Here is a 25,561-nt window from a genome sequence, read left to right on the forward strand (position 1 = left end):
GTTCCAACCTCAGCTCCTGAGACAATATGATGTCACCCTTTGGTCTTTAGCCTGGATGGCCAGGAGGGCTGCACCTCCGAATTTCAAAAGGATCCATCTCTGTATCTAGTTGCCATGGGAAATGAAGCTTCCCATAACAATAAAGTAACAGGTTTTCACAGAGTGCCAGCAGCATTTAGAGCTGGTCCTGGCAAGCCCTTTGTGGCCTTTCTTGGCTTTTGGAAAAATGACTCTTCCTTAGCTTCGTGGTATTTGATATCAAAAGCATTCTTCAGCCTTCTCCTCACCAGTCATCTACGGTTGCGCTGCTGTCTATTGAGCCGGCTGAATCACTCACCTGGCAACACACTAAACCTAGTGCCCGGTTTCACCTCTGAGACTCAATACATCGAGTCAAACTACCAAAGGTTCTCCCAACTGGCATGCATAGCAACTCCGTTTCAAAACGCCAGAGTGTGTTGCTTTCATTTTGGTTTGTTGATTCACAGAATTCTTCAGGCAACAGAAAAACGTAAAAAAAAAGCTTTGAAGGACACGAGCTGGACAGTGCAACAGGCAAAGCTAAAGGGCATTTTGACTGGAATTAGTTTAGCTTGAATAGAAAGGCAGAGGAGGAGAGAAAGAGCAGGAACTGGACAATTGAGGAGGGTCTGATCATAGTCTTTTGGTTTTCCCACCATGAGAAACACACACAGTGCCCCCAGGCCTCAGTAACCACTGGCTTCCAACTGAAATGGTCTTTGTAAGTTAAAAGGTGTGCCTGCCTCGGCAATAGACCCCTGCAACAAAAGCAGTGGTTAAATACCCCCCTATCCCCAGGGATGTAGGCCAGGGTCAGTAAGTGTATGCAGTGTGTGTAGTTAAATACAGTTAGTTTAGTGTGTGTGTTTATGGGAACAGTATTGAGCCTGTATTAAATCCACAGAGCAGTGTGTATTTGTGGGCGCATGCTGTGTGCTGCGTGTATGAGCTGATATCTGGACAGCAAGGCAGCCACAGGGGACGCAGCTAATAGTCATGAATGTGAACAGGCATCTGTTACTGTGGGGCCTCTGCTGTTTTCTGTCTCATGACCCTAAAACCAAGGGAACGCCTGCTCACTGCACCCAGAACAGCCACTGCACATAGTAACACACCCTGTTTATGAATGATAAAAGGAGCTGTACATCTATTCAAAATGGTTTCTGTTACTTATTTCACATTGCAGTTAGTTTTTTTGTGATATATTAACAACAATCAAATGACTGATGACGTGAGGGGTTGCTGGTGGTGATAGATATAGAGAATCTCAACCAACTCTGCAGCTGAATGGAGAGCACTTTTTTTTGGATTTGATTTTCTGGCCCACAGCTTTTACTGTCTTGGTTCAGCCCCAGTGCTTTAATAAACCTCACTTGCAGCAGCAGTGGAGAATAGTTTTATATGTATATATTGTTGTGATAAACCCACTGTAAAGTTAGCAAACAGCTAGTGAAATTAGTGGAGCATTTAGCAGCTGAAGAGCCAGATATTTCCCACAGGAGAGACTGGAAGCCAAAATAGAGCCTAAAGGAGTGAATATTGAACTTACAAGCACAGGTTGGCCGGAAACATTGCAGCCCTTCAAGACACAGATGTTGGCTTTTCCTTTGCTTTGACACCCATCTGTAGTTTGGTTCTTCCTTTTTCGCAAAGCAGGTGCAAACATTTACTTGCAATATAAATCACAACATCAGTGCCAGCTGTTCTGTTTGCCATTAAAAAAAAAAAAAACATGATAACAATGGTAACAGCCATTAAGTGATGAATGAATGAATAATCACATAAAGGCTGCCACATATGGAAGCCAAAAAACCCTCAAATACTGCTGCATTCAAAACAGCCTCGCTTCTCGAAAGATTCAAAAAGCAAAAACAACTGGACTCATATTCGATTTAATAACTTCTTTCAGCAGAAGCCCATCAGCTGCAGCGTAGACAGGTCAGGTCAGTGAAACACAATCTGCGCGGCCCTGGGAGACGCTCCAACTGCAAAAAGGCCTGTGCTGAAAACAGACTGCAATCAGCTGCTGAATGCACGCAGCTCCTGTGCCTCGACTTAACTCAGTCATCACATTCAGCATCAGCTTGATGGAAAATTCTCTGCAGTATACAATTTAATACATCTATGAGGAAGTTCACTGATTAACAATAATTCACCTGAACTTATTCCCAACTCTAATTTTAAACACAAACCGAAATCATAAGGAGCCAGTCACATCGTCGGACTCATTTCTGTGGAAGCTACTGTACATTCCTTGGGCCTTGATGGACAGAAGCAGGAAAGGAGGGAAGGAGAGAGGGATAACACAGAGGACAAAGAGGCCAAGTCAAGGGTAAGTAGCAGCTCTGACGCTCGCCACGACACAGAGAGGAGACAGAGACTCCAATCAGAGAGAATTATCCTGACAAACCCTCTTCAATCACACAGCCATTTCCCCCCCACCGCTACATCTCTTTACTTTTCTCTCATCCGTGTTCTTCTCCACTCGACCACTCTGAATGAAGAGATGAAAAATGATTAAAGGTAATAGCCGTGAATATGCCTGTTAGCCACTTTTTTCATTGCAATAGTGGAAACGACAGAGGGGAGGAGAGGTAAGAGCGGGTAGGGCGAGGAGTACTGGCTGTTTATTGGTGTCGATGACAAATGCATAATGCAGCTTTAAACAGCACTGAAATCAGCTCATTTGTTACCTCACCATTGGAACATGTCTTGTAATTAATATATATATATATATATATATATATATATATATATATATATATATATATATATATATATTTTTTTTTTTTTTTTGTATGTGTGTGTGTGTGTGTGTGTGTGTGTGTGTGTGTGTGCGTGCGTGCGTGCGTGCAGGTGCACCAAACAGCTGAGCAAAACTATTTTGTAACATCTTATTTATTTTAATCAAGCAATGAAACAAGTAGCACTGAGACAAAATAATTGCTGTTTATTTTTTAGGCTTTGTTTCTTTATCTTTTGTATTATACATTAATTTCCCAGCATTCCCCTGTCAATATAACAGTGTGGCCAGGACCTAAGTGTCTTTTTCTATTGGTTTTCAGAAGATGAAATTGGAGCTGTTGAATTGGAGTCCTGTTTGCAACAGAATCCTCTTTCAATCGTAATAATTGGGCACGATAAAACAATTCTACAAAAATAACTTTCTAATGTTCCAGCCACAGTTCTGCACAATTACTCAAAATACATTTCTTGTGGGTCATTTGTGTTTGATCCTACAGCTGCAATAATTATATATATTAATCTTTCAGTCATTTTTCAAGCAGAAAGGCTGGTTCCAGCATCTCAAATGTGAGGATATGCTGCTAATCTGTGGTTTATATCATTCTGGGGTCAGGAAAATGATAATCCTTATTTTGTGACATTTTTGCAGGCAAAACAATTAATGGAGAAAATAAGTGGGAGATTAACCAGTCATTAAAATCATCATTAGTTGTAGCGTTTCTAGGTGCAAACTTAAATACTGAACTCCAAGTACTTGGTTTAGTGCTGTTTTTTTCTAAATGAGAGCACAAAAAATCAGGCCCACGTCAGTCTTATGATTTGGACAGCAAAGACTAAAGAACAGCAAAAACTTGAGAAATAAAAATTAGTAAAAAGTCATGTAGCACATCCACGTCTAACAAATTCGACTAACCAATCAGATGAAAGGACGCTTCGGCCAACCACCAATCGGTGGTGTCTGCTGGGAACCTGCAGATGCCTCCAGAGAAGAGGAAGAGGAAAAACTTAAAAAATATGAAAGTGCTTTTTGGTGTTAGAAGCAGATGAGATAAGATACCATTTAATTGCTTCTTTCATAAGCGTAGCTTTAATCCCATTGTTACAGCAGTGGTGTTTCATCCTACTGATAACTCACAACACTTTGAACGCTGATTTCACACACACACACACACACACACACACACACACACACAGTATATATAGACACAAAGATTTCCTTTCTGCTGCCATGGCAGAAAAAGTGCTTAGCATGCCACATGCTCTCTTTTTTGAGGCAAAATTTAACTAGGTGAAAATTAGACTTTAAAATCAAAAAAGAAGGGAATATACAGATCACGCATGCATGTGTGTGTGTTGAGTGTATTAGAGGGAGGATCAGAGAGTTAAAGAGGGGGAAGGCAATGGGGAGGAGAATCTGGGGATGTTGGATCTTTTTCTGCATGCAACTGCTTCTCCATCAAGGTCAAGACAAAAAGTAAAACCAAAAACAAGCTCACACCATAAAATATACTCACATTTACCTCCAGTAAACACAATTTGGAAAAAAAGTTCTGCAATAAAATTGTCACTTCAATGAAGTTTCCATTACCAATGGACGGACACACACGGACACACACACACACACACACACCCCCCCAATGGTCCTGTGGTGTAAGGCAGTAGAGAAGGCACCTAATCCTATTACAGCATGACAACTACTAGAAACGCTGTATTCACTGATATATGCCCACACTTGGACACACACGCACGCTGGAGCACACAGCACAGGAACAGGAAATAATTCACAGCCTTAAAGTGGACATTTAGTAACCTATTATGTGCTTTCAGTGATGGACAGTTTACTGGCCTCATCTGAACTGACAGTTTAAGTGGTTTGGGTTCAAACGTCTTGAGGCCATCTTGCAAAGGTAATGTTTCAAACAGCTGCATTAGCAAGAGGGTTTTTACCCAGGATCCATTTGTTCATTATGTATCTGTGGAAATTTATTTACAGCTGTACACAGCTCTGATTTTGTCTGCCTGCTAATGTGTGTCCCGGTCTGCTCAGTGCATGGTAGAGTCCAGGAACTGATGTTTGGCAAGGAGCACCGTCAATTACAGGAAGTTCTATGACGGCAATTTCGTCCCCTCAGCAATGATACACGAACATATAGGTCAGTTACATTTTTATACTCCCATACTTTTCTATTAAACACCTCAAGAGTAAAACTTTTCTTAAGCAGCCACTCTGATCTGCAGCTGGATAACATGACTGTCAACAAAACTACATCTTTACATAGCTTATATTATTCTCCACAACACCACGTTGAATTAGGTCAAGTTCCAGTGGATGTACAATAAAAAAAAAAGTACTAGACATGTTCCCATTGTTCTCCAGAATAATAAATGCAACTTTATAAACTATTCAGGCCCGGGACAATCCCGAGCTGTGGAGGAAAGCTGACTCTTCCTTTCCTGTATTACACAATAACTAAGATCCAGATAGAGGATTTAATCAAAGGCAGACGCCAGTCAAGTCATCATTCAAAGCCATTTGCAAAGGCCATGCTGTAATATTTCCACTACTCTGGAAACTTCTGTAATTAAATGATATTTTTCCCAATCAGCAATCAACCATGGCCACATAATACGAGTACTGCCCCCAGTTGGCTTATTTGCTTGCCAATGGACATGCTCAGGATTATACAGTATAATCCCCATGCACCAAGGCCCATGCTGCAGCGGCCATGGGTTCAACTCCTAACCGATGACCCAAGTATATCCACAGAAAATGAATCAGCAACAACCAACAGTTAGGTACACTTAAAGCAGAAATAACAGAGGACAAGGAATGCAACAAATGTTTATATTTGCTGATATCTCACTTTTTTTTTTACAATAGTTTGAAACCCAGATGATCAATTTATCTATCAAACAAAAAACAAAAGAACCTGCAGATGAATGAGTAATGGGAAGAACAACTAGTTGCAGCCATGTTTGTGGTGGACAGGTATTACTGCACTTATACTGTCTTGTATTGGTTTTGTGTTTTACTATTGTATCTGTTCTTATTGTGTACACTACAGCACTGTAGGAGCACAATCTTGTTCCCCCTGTATACTGAGTATTGCATGTGGAGAAAATGACGATAAATTCTACCGTCAACCTATTTTAAAAATAACCCTAGTTCATTATGTCCATGACCAGTTTATTTCCACAGCAATTTATTTCACAATAACTGATAAACAAATGCGTTCCTCCTTAAGTGATCATCACAACTTTGTTTATTTAAATATATAAAATGAGCAATGAACACCTGCCGTGCCCACAGTGTTTCTAATGCCATAAATAATAGACCTTTAGAATTTAATGGATGCCAAGCTTATGCCAGCCTAAAGGAAAGTTGGACAAATAAAAACATCCACTGTGTCTGTCTCCTCCATCTTTGTTTGGGTGCGAGGAGGGAAGAGGAGGCTGGTTGGGGTGTGAATGGGGCATGGAGACACTTAAAGAGGGGGGGGGTTGCATGTGTGTAAAAGGGTGAGGGGTCTCGACCAGACTGATCCACACGGCTGTTGACCACATTAATCATGTTGCATAGAGAGGGTGTGTGTGTGTGTGTGTGTGTGTGTGTGTGTGTGTGTGTGTGTGTCTGTCACACCAGAGTCCATTGGTGGAGTTTTGTCTCTAGGGGTCTTGCTCTGTCCTGTAAACCTGAGAGGGGGGGGGCAGTTTTGTGTGTGTGTGTGTGTGTGTGTGTGTGTGTGTGTGGTGGTGGTGGTGGTGGTGGTGGTGGTGGGGGGGGTGTTGGTGCACTTGACTGCTCCTATCAATTCAATTTCATTCCTCCCTCTGCTCCCTTCTTTTCTCAGGGCATCCCCATCCCCCACCATAGTGCTCAGTAGTCTCTTTCTCTCTCTGTGTGTGTGTGTGTGTGTGTGTGTGTGTGTGTGTGTGTGTGTGTGATGGACTGCTGAGTGCCTAATGAGGTCCCTCCCTCCCCTTTGGCTTTTTTGTGACTGCAGTGTGTGTGTGTGTGTGAGTGTGTGTGTTAAGGGGGTAGTGAGAGCCAGAGGTGACAGGTTGGTTATGTACTTCTACATTTGCCTTTCAGCTCTGTTCTTCCTCCCTCCTCTCCCTCCTCTCCTTCCTTCCTTCACACCCTCTTTTCCCTCTCTTCTGTCTCCTTCCCTCTCCCCCGCCTTCATGTCTTTTTCCACCCATCCCTGCCCCGTCCCTTTTTCATCCTCGCCTCCTGTCCTCCTCCTCTTCCTCCTCCTCTCTCTGCAGTAAGTCTCGCCATTCATTTGCCGGTGAGGCTGCGGCCTAATGGGCCATAGCAGGCCCTTCCACTAAAGAAACCCACACAGAGTGCTGTTATTAGCAGGCAGGGAGATAAAGAGGAGAGGGAGGTGGACAGAGAGAGAAAGGAGGAGGGAAATTGGTCAAAATACAGCAAGTAATGTTCCGAAAAGATTAGAAAAAAAGAGGGAGAGAGGGAAGAGAGGAAAAGGGTAAACTGGGGTGATTCATATAAACACAGCCTTCAATTAACAAGTGCTGAGGAGGCATCTTCCAGCCTGACCCAATTTATGTATGTGTCCTACCAGTTAGTTGCCTGGCTCAGAGAGGAAGAGGCCATCAATAGAGCGGCGTGACCTCTTACAGATCCGATAGGGGAGTCGCAGTGAGGGCACAGCTGAACAGATACAAAAACAGCTTCCCAGAAATGGAATAAAGGGGATGATGCCTGTTGGAGTCCCATACTTACTTACTGTTTAAAACCTGCAGAATCTGTTTCTCGCTCCATCCGACTCATTTTCAGAAATGTTTAGCTAAAGGAATTTATAGAGACTACAACAGCGCCAGAAGCATGAGTGAATATAATGCTATATGAAAAGAAATGAATGCTAAGATTGCTTGAGGTGCATGTATAAACATTTATTTAATTTATATGTTATATTGTTATATATTTTATATTTTAATTTGATATGAGTGCATTTTGATACCGTGAGGACCGTTTGTTATTTTTATGAATACAATCAAGATAAGCAGAATGCAGTACTAATCAATTCTTTTAAATTTGGGGAAAATGATAATAATAATAATAAAAAAACAGAACCACCTCAAGGGTTTGTTGAACATTTGCAGCTGTATGTAAACATAGCTGTAGAGACACACAGATGAAGTGGGACTGACTACTGGCACAAAGGAAAATGGGAGTGGGTAAGAGTTTTTAGGACCTTTGGGGGGTTAAAGAGTGGTGTGTTGGTCACATTTACGATTCACACAGCGAACGACTCAGAATAATTCAGCCACACAGGAGGCCCTGGCCCATTTGCTAATGCACACTGACAGTCTGAATCACCATAATAGGGGACTTGGTCTCTAAGTGATATAATTATTCGTAGTTTTAGCTCTAAGTGCTTCTTTTAAAACCTTATCCACACATTTGGGGAGAGAAAGAGTGCCGAAAAGCACAAGATGACCAAGGGGAGACAAACCTTAGCAATCACGAAAGATCAAATCACTTGAAAAGGTCACTGCTGATGAATCACATATTAACTGTTCAATACAGGCAGAAGATGTTTTCATCTGAAAATAACATTACAGAGCTATGGAGAGACGAGCACATCTGTGAGCCACGACAATAACAAGCTGCACACATGCAAGAAGGGGAAAAAAAGACATGCATCATGGTTGTTGACTCCCATTTCCTCAGATCAAAGCCAGCCAAATGTATGGAAATAGTTTCTAATCCAAATATAATGGATGTCTCACGCACAATGGACTCCTATGGTCCCTCGTCTGTCTTGTTGGCAGTAATAGCGCTGTGGTTGAGAGGGGGTTTGAGTGCTGCTGAGATTGGAAAAGCACATAGGATACGGGCACTCGCTGCAATACACAGCTGTGAGCGTGTATTCAAAAGAAGAGTGATGATTATCAGTGCCTGATATCTGTGATCTACGACTGCCCAATGCAAGTGGAGATGGGCAACACAATAAAGCACCACATTCACTGTATTCAAAAGAAAGATGGAAGGCATCAGCATAGAGATCAAGAAACAATCAGGACTGGCTAACACAAAGGGGCAAGAGTGCTATGTTCAAAATGCTACAGATGTGGAACACAAAAAAGATAATCACATTACTTTATGATTCTTTAAAGTGGTTCCTTTCCATTTGTTGCCATACATAATAATATTGTGCTTTGTATTCACGCTGCGTATGTCTGTAATGTGTTCAAGACCACAGTATTCACAGTGCAGTATGCCAAAACTGGTTCCACTCAGCTCTGAGTGCTCTGCCACACAGATCAAACACAGCAGATGATCATACAGTGTAAAAGGTCAAATCAGATCTAAGTGGCTCGGAGTACCCCTGATCTTTTCAATGTTATGGTTTAGTCTTCATCTTTGACTGCTCTTTTAGCATACAAAGAAAGAATGGCAGCAATAAATAAAACTTAAAATGTATTCGCTTTCTTGCCGAAAGTTAGATGAGAAGACTGATACCACACTTGTGTATGTAGGCTAATATGAAGCTGCTGCTGGTTAGCTTAGCATAAAGAGTGGAAGAAACTAGCCTGACTCTGTCCAGTGTTAAAAAAAAACCCACCAACCAGCCCCTTCAAATGTCACTTATTAACAAGTTATATCTTGTTTGTAAAATGTAGAGTTGCTGGTAGGTGGACTTTGTCCAGAGCTATGTTTCCAGTCTTTATACTAGGCTAAACTAAGCTAACCGGCTGCTGGCATATTTAACAGACAGAAGTGAAAGTGATATCCATCTTCTTTTTCGCAACATGGCAAAAAGTATTTCAATAGAAAGTAATGTTTAAAAACCCCCACATATTATATGATAGTAATATATAGGCTATCACTGATGTAATATTAGGATGTGTCCATCTGATATGACTGATTGGATGGTTACATGAGTTGTGGTTTGAAGTGTGTGTGTTGGTTGGAGCCATAGGCTGCTGGTCATTTCTTTCTAAAAAGCTGAAGGTATGTTCCTCGGTCATACCACCGTGTGTCAAAAACCTTGAACTATCCCTTTAAGCTTTCAGGGCTCCTGTGAAATTGCCTGCCGCTAATGAAAAAGAGAAGACAAGCTTCTAGACACACACGCCTTGAATAAGGGTTCTGCTTGAATGAGTCCTATCCAACCATCAAGTAATCAATAGTAGCACAGAGATGAACCAAGTAATGTTGCTTTTTTCCCCTCACTGAGTTAAAAGAAGGAGGAAGGAAAACAGGTTTGGGGTCAATAAAATGAAGACAGGTTTTAATTTATAATCTGGGGTAAAATTACTCTACTGGCAAAACTGTTGAGGCCTGAACTTTCTTAAACAACATCTTCGTCTTTCGTGTGACTAGTGAAAGGTCCAAATACTAAAAACAACACAAGAAACACAACCTGTACAAATAGGTCTACCCCCGAGAGATTCACATTTAGGTTTTGTTTAAACAATGCTACCTGTCACTGCTTTCCTCCCTCACTTAGATCATCCTGGATTTCCCCTCCTGTCGTGTTCCATGCCACAGGCACTGCTTTTATTTCTATGGAAATGTCTCACTTAATCTCCTGTGGATGAGTAATGAGATTATATTACATGAAAAAGTAGTATACAAAATAGAGTATTCCCCCCCATTGCAGAATTCTGGTGCATATGAGGTTAACAACCTGATCATAAGACAGAGTTTGATTTGGGTCTATTTTGCATTTCAAATACCCCTCCCCCTTCCCCTCCAGGTCTGTCCATTTCTCTCCTTTCTCCCCAACATTTGTTAGGCAATTACAACCAAACGAGGACATAATAGTCCAGTCTGCCTTCTCTTTCAAGTCCAGCCTCTCTCTGAGACATGGACAGGGGCCAAATGTGTACAACAACCATGGTAAACACACACTTGGACACAAACAGAAAGCCAATAAAAGACAGGTGTGGAACAGTGCAATAACGGAATACAGCAGACTGTCAGCTTCAAAAGCTAAAGGGACAAGGCCACCATTGATCTAGGCTGATAATAGCACACCCACCACCCAAGGTAAAAGCACTAAAGGTGGAAGAAAACACACAGACCAACACACAGGATGGGGGGGGGGGCTATGAAAACAGGACAGGAGAAGTAAAAACGTGTTTGCTGTGTGTTTTTATCTCATCACATGTGGAGATACACGCAACCTCCATGTACACATGTGTGTGTGTACTGTTACACAACTGTAAGAAGGGAGCTGTTGTTGAGCAAACAGTACCAACGGCAAAGAATGCCATTTTTGCTTGCTACTGCAAACAAGTCCGGAGTGGAAATCACAGCAAAAATGTGTCTGAAACACCTGAGGCCAGGTTTACACAAAGAGCACAAAAGGGAAATACACACAGGAAAAAGGGTGGAACGATGCTGGAAATACTGAAGGATATAGCAAAAAAGGATGTATGATTCATTTCAAAGAAGCGGGTATTGTGATAGTTTGGCTTTAAACTACTAATCCAGGTTAGTTTTTCATTCATTTAATGTTAATTTGGCACTTTGTATTGGTTCAGTAACAGTACGCTGTACACATTGTAAAGCCCCCTGAGGCCAAATGTGATTTGTGATATCTGATAAAATCTAAATAAAATTGTCTTGACGTTGCTGATAATATCTACACCCAGTTGGAGTAACGCTATGTAATTCAAAAGTTTACATAAGATCACAGGAGAGGCTCCCAAAAACAAGGGTCAGGTACAAACTAGTTATGTTTTATGTCTTATGTGTTATCCAGCCATGTCTAAAGGCAAAAGTGTTCATAGCTGTTCAGAGTAGCCACACACAAACGTGGGGCGAAGCCTGCCGTCAGAGGGACAAGAGGGACAAGTAATGCAATAATTGACCAAATGGGAATAAAAGTGCACACTTTGACTTTTTTCCCAAGGTATTTGTGGTGTGGCACTCTGCAGTACACACACACACACACACACACACACACACACACACACACACACACACACACACACACACACACACACACACACACACACACACACACACACACACACACACACACACACACACACACACACACAGAGAGTAGTGGAGGTATATGAAAAATGAACTGCTTGAGAGAGGTTCAAAACCTGCTGTCTTTCTCACCTCCACACACCGGACCAATCGCTACATGAAGTCAGTGTGAATATTACATTTAAAGGTTACCTAAAAAGTGTGCGACACAAGCTCACTCACTCCAGCCGAATTCGATATCATAACCGCGTGGACGGAAAGGGTTCCGACAACCCCCAAGCACTTCATTTGAAGCTAACAGAGGCTATTAGGCTTGCTGCATGTCTTCACATTATTGCGAACATACCCACAAACCTCCACATTTAGGCAATTGCAGCTGGCACATGCCTTTTGAAACATAATGGCCTGTGGTCGCGCTGCCTGCATGCCACTCTTGGTTGATGATTGGCTCATTGGTCTGTTGAACCCCCAAGTCAATCACTTCCTCTTATCCCTTTTTCAAAAGCCCACCGCAATCATGAAGCTAGCGCGTTGGTAAAGTCAAGAAGAGCAAGGAAGCAGGGACAAGTAAACCACAACACAAGTGCTGTCCAATGGCGATCTCAAAGTTTTGACAAAGGGCTTTTGGTGCTTTCATTGACTTCAAGAGCGGTCTTCCTGTGTGTTTGATGTACATTTGTAGCACCCACTGCAGTCTCGGAGAGCGATGGCAACTAACTTAGCAACAAGACTGAGACAAAGGCAAAATATGTGGATTGGCACTTTCCTGTTCCTCTTCCATCATGCTTTTTGTGTCTCAAACGTGACGTACAGATGGTCGCCTGGCTGTCTGGCGGATGGAGCCCTCAAACAACAACCTCTGATTAATGATTTTATATAATGAGCCCTCATGCGCTCTCACACACGCGTGCGTACAGGTGCCTCTCCCCTTTGATGAATACAACAACAGAGCATCTTCCTAATGGCCTCATCTTTCACGAGCCTCTCCGAGAGATAATAAGAGTGCGGGGACGATTTGTTTTACCGATTTTCTCTTTTCGAGTGTGGCGGGCATGGAATTAATTACGCTGATTAAATATTGTCTGTCTGTGTTGTGTGCTGGGAAGGGTTGAAGTCAGACTATGTGAGTGTGTGTGTGTGTGTGTGTGTGTGTGTGCTAAGTGGCTAAAGTTGTGACTCAGAATGGGTCCTGCAGTGAATATACAGGGATAAATAGATAGAGAACAAATGCTTAAGAGCATTTGTTCTTGTAAAAAAAAAAAAGGGGTGGCTTTTGTAAATTAATGATTAAGCATCCGACTACAATTATAACTACAGCGAAGGTTAAAGCACTTATAAGTTAAAAATTTACCGTTTTTCTATATGAAAGTGATGATGAGCACTTGAATAATAATACAATTTTTATAAAGCACTTTAAGGGTTTCAGCAGTATACCAATAAAGTGGTATAAAAACGTATGGTTATAATAAGGTATTGATTTCTAGCATATTAGTGCTTATCAAAAAATAAAAGAAATATTATTTTGTGAAATTATACTAAAGCTTTTGTTTTTAGTAAGGGGCATCGTAATAGATAGGAATAATAATAATAATAATAGTGTAATACAGTGTACCGTGATATTTTCTGAGACAATTATCGTACTGTGAAAATCTTGTGAAAACTAGCAAAACACAAGAATTACATTACACTGGTATACATTAACAAGGTGATAGATTATGTACAACACCTAAAACATACAAAACAAAAAAACAAACAAAAGTAACATTAGAAAATTCATGTAAAAAGGATGAGACTTGAGGGAGGAGGAGAGCAGAAAAACAAACATTTAAAGCTGCATTAATGTTACTTTATGCTTGACAAATGACTTAAAGTCAAATCAGTTATCAAAACTGTTGGTATCTACCATAGGTAATATAAAAAATGCAGATGAAAGCGGCTTTAAAATCACAGCGGCCATTTTAGCAAGGTTGGGTAAATGCAGGTGTTAACAATGACACTAATGACGGTTCCATTCCATTTACTGTAGCGTTTGGTGAGTCTTTCCAGTGAGCCAACATTCACTACTACTATTGTATGTCAAAATGGCTGCTGTGAAAAAGTTTTATTTGAATAAAAAAATGCCTGATAAATAACATCAACACCACAGCATTTAAAAATGTACAAACAGTCAATGTTGGGGAAGTTACTTTTAAAAAGTTATTGGTTACAGTTACTAGTTACTTCTTCCAAAAAGTAACTCAATTAGTTACTTTAGTTAGTTAGGAATTATAAAAGTAACTAGTTACTTCAGAAAGTAACTATTGCGTTACTTTCAAGTACATTTTTAAATGCTCAAATGTGACCCCACCTCCACCCCTCTTTAACGGAACTTAAAATTCATGTGCATGTTCAATTATTTATGATAAATCTGAATATTATAATGAAATGGACACTTAATACAATACATTATTAACAGAAACAATGTACACAAATCTAAACTATTTTAATGTTGCTGTGAAGTGTAAAGTGAGACTAGCCTCCAATCAAATGCCATGTATGTAGATATTATGTTTATATAGTGGATCGATACAAATAACACAATAGATGTTTTGGAACTTTTGATATTTATTGGCCCTCAACAGGCCACAACTGGGCAAAATTAAATTATGCTTGTTAAGCACTATACCAAAAATAAATAACAAATATATACACTCTTTGTAGTGCAAATAAAACAAAAAGAGACAATTCAGACAATTGGTAGATATACTGTACTTCAAGTATTTTCTTCCTCGAAAAAGTAGAACAGTGTACCAATATGAGGTGCTTTCAATCTAACTGAAAAGTACAATGTATAGCAAAACTAAGGAATCCAAATATAAACAGGTAATACATACAAAATAAAAAATACATCGCCATAAAAATAAATCTCTTTCTCTGGCAATTGACAATCTCACTTCAAGAGGCTGCAGCCAGCCAACAAATAAATCTAAATTAAATTATGCTCTTTAAGCAATGTACCAAAAATGTATTCAAACAATATCTACACTCTTTTTAGTGCAAATGTAATAAGATGCAACACAACTCGCCATACCTGTCTTTCGCTGACTGACTCGCTTGTGTTGTTCGTTGTGTGTCCGACTATGCGTGCTTTCGAACACCCGCCCATCTCTACCTCTGATTGGCTTACCATGAAATTTTACTCAACCTCAGCCAATTGTCAGCATGTATGCGCTTGTCTCTTGCACTGCCCACTAACCAAGGAAGAACAGTAAAAAAAAGTATTTGCCTCTCGGTTCAGAGATCTAGTTGGTCTGATGAAAAAAACAGCTTCAATTACAGTAACACGCCGCATTTTTTGGCAGTAACGGTAACGGCATTATTAAGATGGGAAGAGTAATCAATTAGATTACTCGTTACTGAAAAGTAACGCCGTTATTTATAATGCCGTTATTTCCATCACTGTAAACAGTACACGATATGACATTGTCAAAAGTGTGCAAAGACATTAAGTTTTCAGCCTACAGACTGAACCATGAAGAGCAATCATTGAAACCCATTATGTGTTTTCCTTCCTCCCGTATACACCACCAGCTAATATAAGTAAGTCCTACAGGGGTCTGATCTCTGAAGTTACTCATGGCTACCCAGAAGAACATGAGCCAACATCCCAGCAGTATAGAAACGCAGCAGAAGCACACGCCCAGAGTGTTGTTGTCAACTGACCTCTTTCTCACTCAGAGTTATGACTGACTCTTTTCCAGATTCCTCCAGTCAAGTTGCCAAAACCACTAACACTTCCTCAACCAGCAGCAGCCCCACGAATGACCAGTGGAGGACACGAGAGAGTGGTGAAGGGAAAGCAAAGACTAAACTTTAACATCTTGCCTAGGATGACCAACAGCTCTTTACTCAGCTGGAGCCGAGAGACAGAATATGATTAAAGTGCGAGTCATCTTTTACTGATGTAAGTTACAGAAACAGAGAAGGGAGAGTGTGAGAAGAACATAAAAGAGCATGAAAGATAGAAAGCAGAGTTACATACAGCTTCGCCGAGTGAAAAGCAGATAAAGAAATCAGAAAAGAAAACAGGGAGGGAAAAAGCAAAAGGTAAAGACAGGACAGAGATAGAGATGTGGAAAGAAAGATGAAAAGTGAGCTCAGTGGACTCGGTCCTGAGAGTCGGGTCGGGAAGAAAGATGTGAGATGAGGCAAGCGAGGATGAGCTCACCGCCTCCTTCTGTCTTTTATCACAACGCTCTTGAGCAACCAAAGAGCGGATTTACACCAGAGGCTCGCAAGCTTTTCCACAACAAGGAACCCCGCCGGCCATTCTGCCAGGAAATTACATCTGAGGAAATTCTGGCAAGACCAACCACCCACACCTCCCTCTACACACACACAGTCAGCAAACTGAAGACTGAAAATCATACGTGAACAGACACCATAGGCCCTGCACACTAAATACTTTAGTAAGAGATTGGAAATTAAAAACATCACGTCTGAAAAATGTGTTTTTTTTCCTGCAATTAACAATCACTTATTCATTCTTCAAAATGTGCGATACATGGCAGAAAGTGGATGTAGTACTCACATTATTAATTACACAAAAGATTAATGGCCAACTACTTACTTGATTGATCATGTAATTTATATACTGCTAAACATTCACTTCACTTTTTTTCATAAACTGTTGGTTGGACAAACCAACTAGAGATGTCACTTTGGGCTCTGGGAACTTAGAATCTGAACTATTTTTAATGAATCAAAAACATGATCCACAGATGAAATTACCATTAGCTGCAGCCCTAGTAGACATTAAATCATTTATCAATTATTTGGTTGGGCTTTCTAGAAGTATGAAACTGACCGGACACCTGACCAACTTTTGGTACATGACAGTTTGATACTCACACTTGAGTCTGTACCAAAGAAGTTCTGGTGCTCGACACCTAATTAAAAGGCCAGTTTTAGGAGCTTTTAGACATTTGAGGACCTCAAGTGTTTGGAGTTAAGGAGCCCCACAGTGTTTTCAGCCCACTGACTGACTGTCCCATACAGTTTAATCCTGTTCAACTTCGCTGCCTCGCTTTGTCAGAGTCACCGGTGCTTCAAAAGGCATCAGGGACCCATTACAGCTTTATGTAACGCTGCGGAGACGGGGACGTGCACACACATATACACACAGACCCCCCCCCCACACACACACACACCCCCTTTCTGTGAACAAGGGGTTTTTCTACAGCTGGGTAACAAAGCATGACCCAATAATCCCAAAGCTTGACTCAAAGCTTAAGAACCCCCCCCTTCCCCTCCCTCCTCTTATATCCCTTCCTCCCGCTCTCTGAGGACTTTATAAGGCTCTGGCAAGGGGGCTTCTGGGTGCACATGTGTGTGTATGTGGCGTGTACGGGGAGAGGGGGGGTTGGTTCACAAATACAAGCACGCTTAGCTTTGATTATTCTAATTATGACTTGGAGCGAGGAGTAGATTATTACGAACACATGGGCCAATGAGTTGTTGATGAGCTCACGTCTCTTCAATCCGTCAGTCTTACCGTTAAAAGAGGCCGACAGACAAAGCCTTTACTCGTAATGTACGGGGGTGGAGGGGGGCATCGAAGGGACATACCACTCAACTCATTCTACAATTGCTGATGCATACACAGATGTCTTCAATGGTGCACATAATCAATTTATACTGGCATGACTCTCCTTTTCCAGAACCATTTCATTACTGCCCAGCTTGCTGGAGGTGCTGTTACATATGCAAACTTTTAGGGCAATAAAGTTCAGCAGCCAGACAGGAAACACGAAGTGAGACAGCATGTCCAGCGTACACTAATTTTTCCTGTAAAAAAGATTTGATGTGATGTTAAAACCGAGATTTTGTGTTTCTTAAACTTTTGTTTTATATTTTGGCAACAGTTGTCTTCCTCTTCTGGTCTGGTTTTAAACTTTCTGTGACCCAGACATTACATTTGTCAAGTCCCCACCCCCTTCCCTACCACCAGATCCCATTAGTAATTACCTGAAGAAAAAAAACACAAGCAATTTCAGATCTGGCTCTAGGCACGCCGATTCTGAGAAACCATGACAAAAACAAGTCTAAAGACGAGCATGACTTTATAGGAGCAGGAGCTCCTGCTGAGCTTGTGATAGCTGTGAGGAATAACAGCTAAATATTATATCTCATGACAGCTTAGCTTGTGAGATCATTGCTTCAGTGTTTTCAGTGTTCCCGGTTGTTTGCTGCAACATGATTGTGTCATTTTGATTTTTTCACTGAATCGAATGTGAGGGGAATTACCGTGAGAGTGGCTGATTTGCCCAAAATGTCTGGATGTCTCAACGTTTAGGGTGCCGGAGGAAAAGAGCAGCTCCCCTAAAGTCATATCACCCACCTCAACTTCAGACTGACGCAGACAGGTGATGACTGTCTTGACTACAAGCAAACTAAATGAAGGTAAATACAGCAGAAAGGCATTTGCTTTTGGTGTAGAAATGTATCTTGCAGCCCTGTCTAAACGATTAATGTGTATATCACGTGGTTGAAAAGTTAAAAAGCTGCTTTCACTGAGATGCCACATTTCAAACCATGCACCCTCAACATGCATGTGTCAGCACGCAGTCTTGTCTCACTCCTAATCTCCCCCCAGCAAGGTCCTATTACAAAGTACATGAGGCACGTCCATCTCGCCCTCTTAAAAACAAGTACTGCCACTATTTTAAGTGCCATGTCAGGTGAGAGCAATCTTAAGACTGTCATTTACAGGTGTGTAACAAGATCCTTAATTAGCGCATTGTGCATGAGCGTGCTGGGTTGCCCAACCTATCTAAATCCTGTGACGAAAAAAAAAGAAGTAAGCAATTGTTCTCCTGTTAAGTCAGTCAGTAAACCTTCCACAGTGACTGGTTCCCATGGTGTACAAAGTGAAGAACAAGCCTAATCTTATCTTGATGTCACACAGCTATTTAGCCCGTCTTGTGTTTTGTTGACAGAAAGACAAAACCATGTGCCTGCCTTACTGACCTTGAGGGGCGGGGGGGGGACAGGAAAGATTGGCCGGTGAGGCAGGTAGGACTGGAAGTGTTTGCTGACGGGTGCACGCTTTGGTTTGAGCGTTTTAAATTTCTGAAGTTTAGTTGCTACAAACCTGACAGAGGCACACACCACCCCTAGTACTACTGACACTCATGGCTTCACCTATGTGGGAGCTGGTGTGTTTGTAATGACAGGAAGTGTTAAAAGTAGGTCATCACTTCTAACTTGCTCAAGCACCTTTCACTCAAATTATGGCTTACAAACGATCCTTGCATATATGCATGGCCTCGAGGCAATCGCAAAACTAAAGCCAGAACGAACCAGACTTCAATAACTTTACTGATTGTGTGAAAATGTTCTAATGCATCAACCGCCTCAGACACATTCAAACTTGCAAAACTTCTCAAGCCAGACGGCAACAAATCACACTGAGAGTAAATATCACTTTCATATTCATAAGTCTCAAATTTCATTTAGTTATGGGCTGGAATCGATGAGCATTTATAAAGATGCAATTAGATACAGCAGTCAGTCACAGGGAAACGCGGCAGCCAGCCACAGTTTGCAGCCCCCCCCCCAGGTACCTTGGAGCAACATGAAACCCCCAGACAAGCTCCAGTGGCTCTCACACCATATGGCCTTAGAAAAAATCCTGCCGGAAACCATAAAAGGCAGGTTCTTTTTGGGACTATCCATCGGTTTCATCTCGTCAATTTCCCTGATGTCTGAGCTCATTCTGTGGCTGTGTAGAGCCGGGGGTATGAAGCTAATGAGGACGCTGAGTGGAGATGGAGCTTTGCGGAATGGCCCTTTGTTTGGAAACAGCCTCTCTGCAGCGCTGGAAATGCGAGACGCTTATCGATCATTTCAACTGGAAGCCTTTTGTGTTGCGAGCGACTGAGAGGCTGCGGGCAAACGCACTAATAAAAGGCAGTTTGACGTTATAAACAGCTACTTAGGGGTTAACTTTAATACTAAAAAAACAACAACACAAACACTCCCAGCGTGTATATTTTCCACGTTGGTGGCGACTGCGCTCTTTGTCCGGTCCGAGCAGCAGCAGCAAATAAACAGAAAACTGTGGGGGGATTTTTTTCGGATTAACGTTGGATTAATCATAATAAGAGACCCAATAACCGCCTTTGTTCCTTGCCTAAGCCACCCCCAACCGATGGCGGGCTGGAAAAAACGACTTTTGCAACGGGGAATTTTGCACAAACAAAAATAAAGCCCCGACGCTATAACGCTGGGTCCTTTTGTATCCGCGTCTGTCAGCCCTCCTCCTCCGCGCCTCCCCCTGCCTCTCTGCCGGGGTTACGGCTCCAGCCAGCCCCGACCGTCGACGAGCAGCCCCGGAGAGGAAGAAAAGTGGGAATAGAAAGTGCTAAAACACGGCTTGTGTTGTTTGGAGACCCGTTAAACACACTGAGGCAAGGCTTGAAAACTGGGCAAAGACGCAGTCTTCAGCGGTAGAGCTACAGAGTGAAGCCACAATAGGAAGCCCTTTAATTTTTTAACAGCAGCTGGTCGGCTAAAGCTAGCAAGCGACCGAGCGACCTTATCTTCGCTTCCCTTTTCACTCAGAGGTCGATAAAAGCTCGAAATTTGATGACAAATGTTTTCCTGTAAGCCCACTAAAGTGAAAACACACACAGACCCGTGTGAGGTCGTAAATGCGTGGTAAAGTAACGCTTTCCATACTTTCCACGATAGCAGGGAAAACTTCCATCAATCATCCCCAGTAAAGCTCCAGCAGCGGCGGCACAGACTTGGAAACGGTCCACAATGTTTGTGCTCAAAAAAAAGCTTCGCCTCTGTTATAGGGAAATATTCCACTTACCGACTTGTAAAACGTTTTCCACACAGCCGGTCTCAAGCAGCCTGATACCCCGGCGAAATGGCAGTCCGTCTCCCGTTCCCACTGCTCCGGCTGCCCCCACGGTAGCCGTCGTACCGGCGGTAGATCCTCCGCCACCGCCGGCGGTTGTAGCTCCGGACCCCGCACCCCCAGCCCCACCGGTAGCCGCCGACGGACCCTCCTCGCCGGCGACCCGGCACTGAAACGAAGAGTACATGCATATCTCCTTTTCGTTGCGGGGAAAAGACCAGTAGACGATGCGGCGCTGGACGGGCTCCGGGATCCGCTCGAAACGCTCCTCTACCCTCTCGAAGGCCCACTTCTCCGCTACTGCCTTCGCGGCGCAGTCCAGAAGGGACTCCGGAGAACGATACCGGGAGCTGGGCAAGCCGCTGCCGTGGCCGGGCCCCGGACCTGGACCTCGGGGAGCAGGGCGCAGGCAGGGTCGCTTGCTGGCCGGTGGTAAGGAGAGGAGAGGATGGGGCTGTTCTCTGCGTCCTTCCGCCATGGCGAGCCGATCAACACTGACGAGACGGACGGTGTGCGGACACCGAGCAGCAGTAGGAAGCCGAGTACACACACACTCACACTCTCGCTCTCTCTCTCTCTCTCTCTCTCTCTCTCTCTCACACACACACACACACACACACACACACACACACACACACACACACACACACACACACACCAGCCAGTGTCAAAACAGACAGGATCTCAGACAAGACTTCCGATCACAACTTTCAAAATAAAAGCTGCCATTTACGAATGTGCTTGAATTAACAACAACAGCAAAATAATAATAATCTGGTTTTACAGCATACTTGCATTGAGGTTACCAGTCAGAACTGATATAACACCTTGGAGGAGATATCATAGCCCAAATTCATAAGCTTTTTACACAATGCAACATAATGTACCTATGACTGATGCATTACAAATTTGTGTTACTTCAAATATTAACTTTGCTATACTTTCAAGTATTATCAATTTCTTATTTCAGTATGACTCTGACCAATCAAATAAATCTGTCACTTTTATTGCATTTCTAAATATCTGATTTGTGATATTTCCAAGTCCTTTATTGACTCCATTTACTCTGTCACCCTGTTTGCATCACCTTTGTCTTATATATGCATGATAAATATTATTATTATTATTATTTTATTTTTTTATTTTATTTTTTTTATTTTACCTTTATTTAATCAGATTAGTCAACTGAGAGCCAATTCTCGTTTACAATGACAATCATCTATGTTTTTCATGGATCAAATTATTATTCCAAGATAAAGCTAGTGAATAGTGTTACTAAATAATCTATTATAAGCACCTAGAATGTTTTACATTGTTGGCTATGACTAGCCTGTGTTTTGTGCAGTATGGGATCCTCATCGGAATAGGCTCCTTTACCTCTGCCCTTACTGTAAAAGTATAAGGTAAGGCTACTTTATTAAATGAGACATTTCCGATAAATATACCTAACTGAAGGTGATGATGCCGGAAATTCCTTCAAGCCACAAATTCTTGAATGAACACAACATAAATGTCGAAAGGTCAATAAAACAAGAATAAATGATAATTTAGTGATATACCTGTCCCTTTCCAGACCTATTCTAAAATAGTTTAACTTACCACCTCCTAAGAGCTGACAAACATGAATCCCTTACCTGATTCTTTTGGAATTACTCCCTGGAGGAAGCAATGTGTAGAAATCTCACCTAATATTTGGAGTTGTTACACCCGATTTTCTATCATTCATTTTTAACTTTAAGTCAACTGGGTTTCCTTTTCACCAGGTGTTTATTTATCTCTCTGTAGCAGAGATGTGGAAGAAGTGTTCTGGATGCTAAAGAATTGGAAGGTCATGTTTTGGAGATGACATGCAGTGTGAAAAATCAACATCAAGGTCTGACTCAGGTGTGCCTTGATCCTTTTCAGCTTCTGTAGCTACTTTGGTCTTTGAAGGATACCAGTTATTCTCCCAAGGCCTGTAAGCTCTCCACTGGTGCATCTATTTCAGCATCATAGTGTGGACCCGCTCATCTCCCTCCGGCTTCATCTTCCTACATCCCACAGAAAATACAGTTCCCCTGCCCCTTCCTTCACAAAGTATTTTTGTGGCCATTAAGAATATTGCATTACTTAATATTATATCCAAATATGCATCTCTCATATACATACATATACAGTGTCTAAAATGTGCATGTTTTTGTTCATCGCAAAATTAATTTTTAAAAATGTTTTGAGTCTTTTATTTTCGAAGCCACATCTCCTAATTTCCTGTCTCTTATGCTACATGTCTGTGTGACTTGATGCAGCTGAGCAGGCAGAGAGAGCAACAGAGAGAATGAGAGAAAGAGAGAGAGAGAGCGGTAGTGAGGGAAGGGGAGGGGGCAGTAGATTGATGAGTGGTGGAGGATGTAACACATCACTAACCAAGACAATAACAAAACACTCTAATCTCCGATCAGCATCCAGATCTGCTCTCTTATACTTTAAATATGCTTTATGGTTTATATGGAGGGTGGAAGCCATTGATGAAAAAGTAAAAATCTGTCAGAATGTAAACAACTAGAACTACAAAAACAAACCAAACACAGGTTAACCTAATAATAAATAGATAATCAAAAACAGTAAGTAAAGTGTAATATAACATACACATGCATAAAGTTCTCATTAAAGGCCTTGACATGTGTGCATTTCACACTGAAGGAGATAACGACCCCAACTTCTCCTCATGAATAACAAAGTTACTGTTTTGCTAATTGAATTCACACCATCATGTGTCCTATACATATCAATTACCTGAGGCCAGCGAATACGCATTCATTGGGTGGGATGGGTGCAGCACGCAGTGTGGCTGTTTCCCACAGCAGGACACAGAAGGCTTGGAGCCAACTTAATACTTAGGCTAAAGGTTGAAAGAAAATGGAATCTACTGCTCATTTGTTTGAGGCTGTACTTGTTACTTTCAAAGTAATGCAGCAAATCCACAAAGAAAGGGAACTTGTAGGGATTGTAAGGAATAGAATGTCACTGTGATGTGCACACAGTCATGTTGTTCTGGTATTGTAAAAATATGGCAAAGGGTTGTATATATATATACTCAATAATGACCTGATTTTATTATCTTTTTTTTTTTTTTTTTATCAATTTACTTCTGTTTTGACTGATACTTTTTAAATGTCTGAACCTCAGTAGCAGGGCCATAGTCCTTTGGGTGGCTCAAAAACGAATCTTTTGTGTTTGTGTGTCTGCCTGTGTAGGGTTGTGTAAATTAAATGTGTGTGTGTGTGTGTGTGTGTGTGTGTGTGTGTGTCAGTGTATATATGTTAGTGTCCTAATGTGAATGTAGCAGTCCACAGGGGATACATATAAAGAATAGTGACAGGCTGACAACCTGTGGTGGAGTGGACAACAGCAGACTTGTGTGTTGTTGAGTGTGTTTGAGTGTGTCCATGTTGGTGTGTGTGTATATAGAGACCTCTTTGTTATAAACCCTGCTGTAAATTAGTTTGTGTTTGCTGAACTAAAAACAAATGTCTATCATAAGTTATTAAAGAAAGCAAAGATTCTAGAGGCAGGCTAAACAATACACTTCTTTTGAAAAGACTCTGCACTATACTGGGCTGCAGATTATTGTAAACAATAGACTGCAGAGTGTGCTGCTCAAACACAATATGATGGTGGAACAATTCCTAAGGCCACAAAAATGCAGTTGTTCATGAAATCACATCTTTTTCTCTCTGTTTTGGCTCTCCATTCACACAGCAGCATGATTACATTCATTCACTTTGTGATATACAACGTCAGTGGCAAGGTCTGATATGTCTAACTTACTACAAACAAGTTTCATGTAATCTTTAATAGCCAAAGTAATTAAGTTTAAATTTTTTTTATCAACTTTGTGAGAAAGACAGACACCAGTGATTTCAATGAGCGGTAGAAATTACTTTGCTAGATTGAATTTTCTGTCTGATGTTACTGAGAAAAACATTACTGAAGCGTTCTTCAACTTCAGCTTGATGTTGTCCACACTATCAACCAGTGGTAGGACCAAGTCGAGTCAAGACAGACAAGTCCCAAGTCGAGTCCTTAACCTTGAGTTTCGAGTCCTAAACAAGTCTTGCTCTTCACCAAGTGTAATGCCATTTAAACAGAACAAACAAATTGTTTCTGGTTTCTCTCCTGCAGCTTGATTTGATGCTCTCATATTGGTTCAAACAACGTGGATTTGGGGAATTAAGTGTCGACTTGCTGGGAATGAATAGCTTTAACGTTAGTGGTTTTAGGAAATGAAATGAAATGAAATGAATGGATTTTGGCATACTTTTTAATAACATATATCTTAATCTTTGGACTTCAGGGAAAGTATCAAGTATTTTCAAGTCAAAAGGCTCAAGTCCAAGTCAAGCCATGTTACTACTAAGTTGAATCCAAGTCATGTGATTTGTGTCCTTACCCCTGCTATTAACAATCTCTACTTGCAGGAGACAAAGGAAGAGGAACAAGCTGAACAATCACAGTTCTTCTTCTTTTGTATGCCAAAGTTTATCTAAAGTTAATATGAGGCTTCGACAGTTTGAATTAGTCAAATCAAGTGGATATTTTCCAACGTTACATGATCAAGCGTAAACCTACAGGAAACACATGGATAGTTGGTGCTAATGTTAGAAGACCAATTGTATTACCTTAAAGGCTGGCTGGGGTTTGAGGGAAAGCAGGATCTTTGGTAATTATGTGGAGGAAAAAAAGAGAGACCCAAGGCATTCTTTAATTTGTGTCCATTAACTTACAATTAAGATTAGCCAAATAACATCAAACCACCTTAATAGATTTTTTAAAGAGCGTTGTATCCAATTGGTTGCTAACATATACATATCATTTTAGTTCTTCACTGACCCTGTATGGACAGTTCCACCATCTCATCTTCACAATAA

At 41.5% G+C, this 25,561-nt stretch overlaps 1 protein-coding gene across 4 annotated transcripts in view; it reads right to left on the reverse strand.

Moving 5' to 3' along the window:
• The window catches only part of zswim5 (zinc finger, SWIM-type containing 5), a 69,601-nt gene extending 48,308 nt beyond the window's left edge, over window positions 1-21,293 (reverse strand). For 2 of the 4 annotated variants that reach the window (XM_051396545.1, XM_051396520.1), the window contains exon 1: window positions 20,607-21,291. In XM_051396545.1, the coding sequence (XP_051252505.1) occupies window positions 20,607-21,132 (526 nt within the window). In that variant the 5' untranslated portion in view covers window positions 21,133-21,291. Of the gene's footprint in view, window positions 1-20,606 lie in introns of all 4 variants that reach the window. The other 2 variants (XM_051396526.1, XM_051396534.1) reach the window with 2 other exon arrangements.
• Window positions 21,294-25,561: the final 4,268 nt, after the last annotated feature.

This window comes from Dicentrarchus labrax, unplaced genomic scaffold (genome assembly GCF_905237075.1).
Source record: "Dicentrarchus labrax unplaced genomic scaffold, dlabrax2021, whole genome shotgun sequence".
Classification (NCBI taxonomy): Eukaryota; Metazoa; Chordata; class Actinopteri; family Moronidae; genus Dicentrarchus; species Dicentrarchus labrax.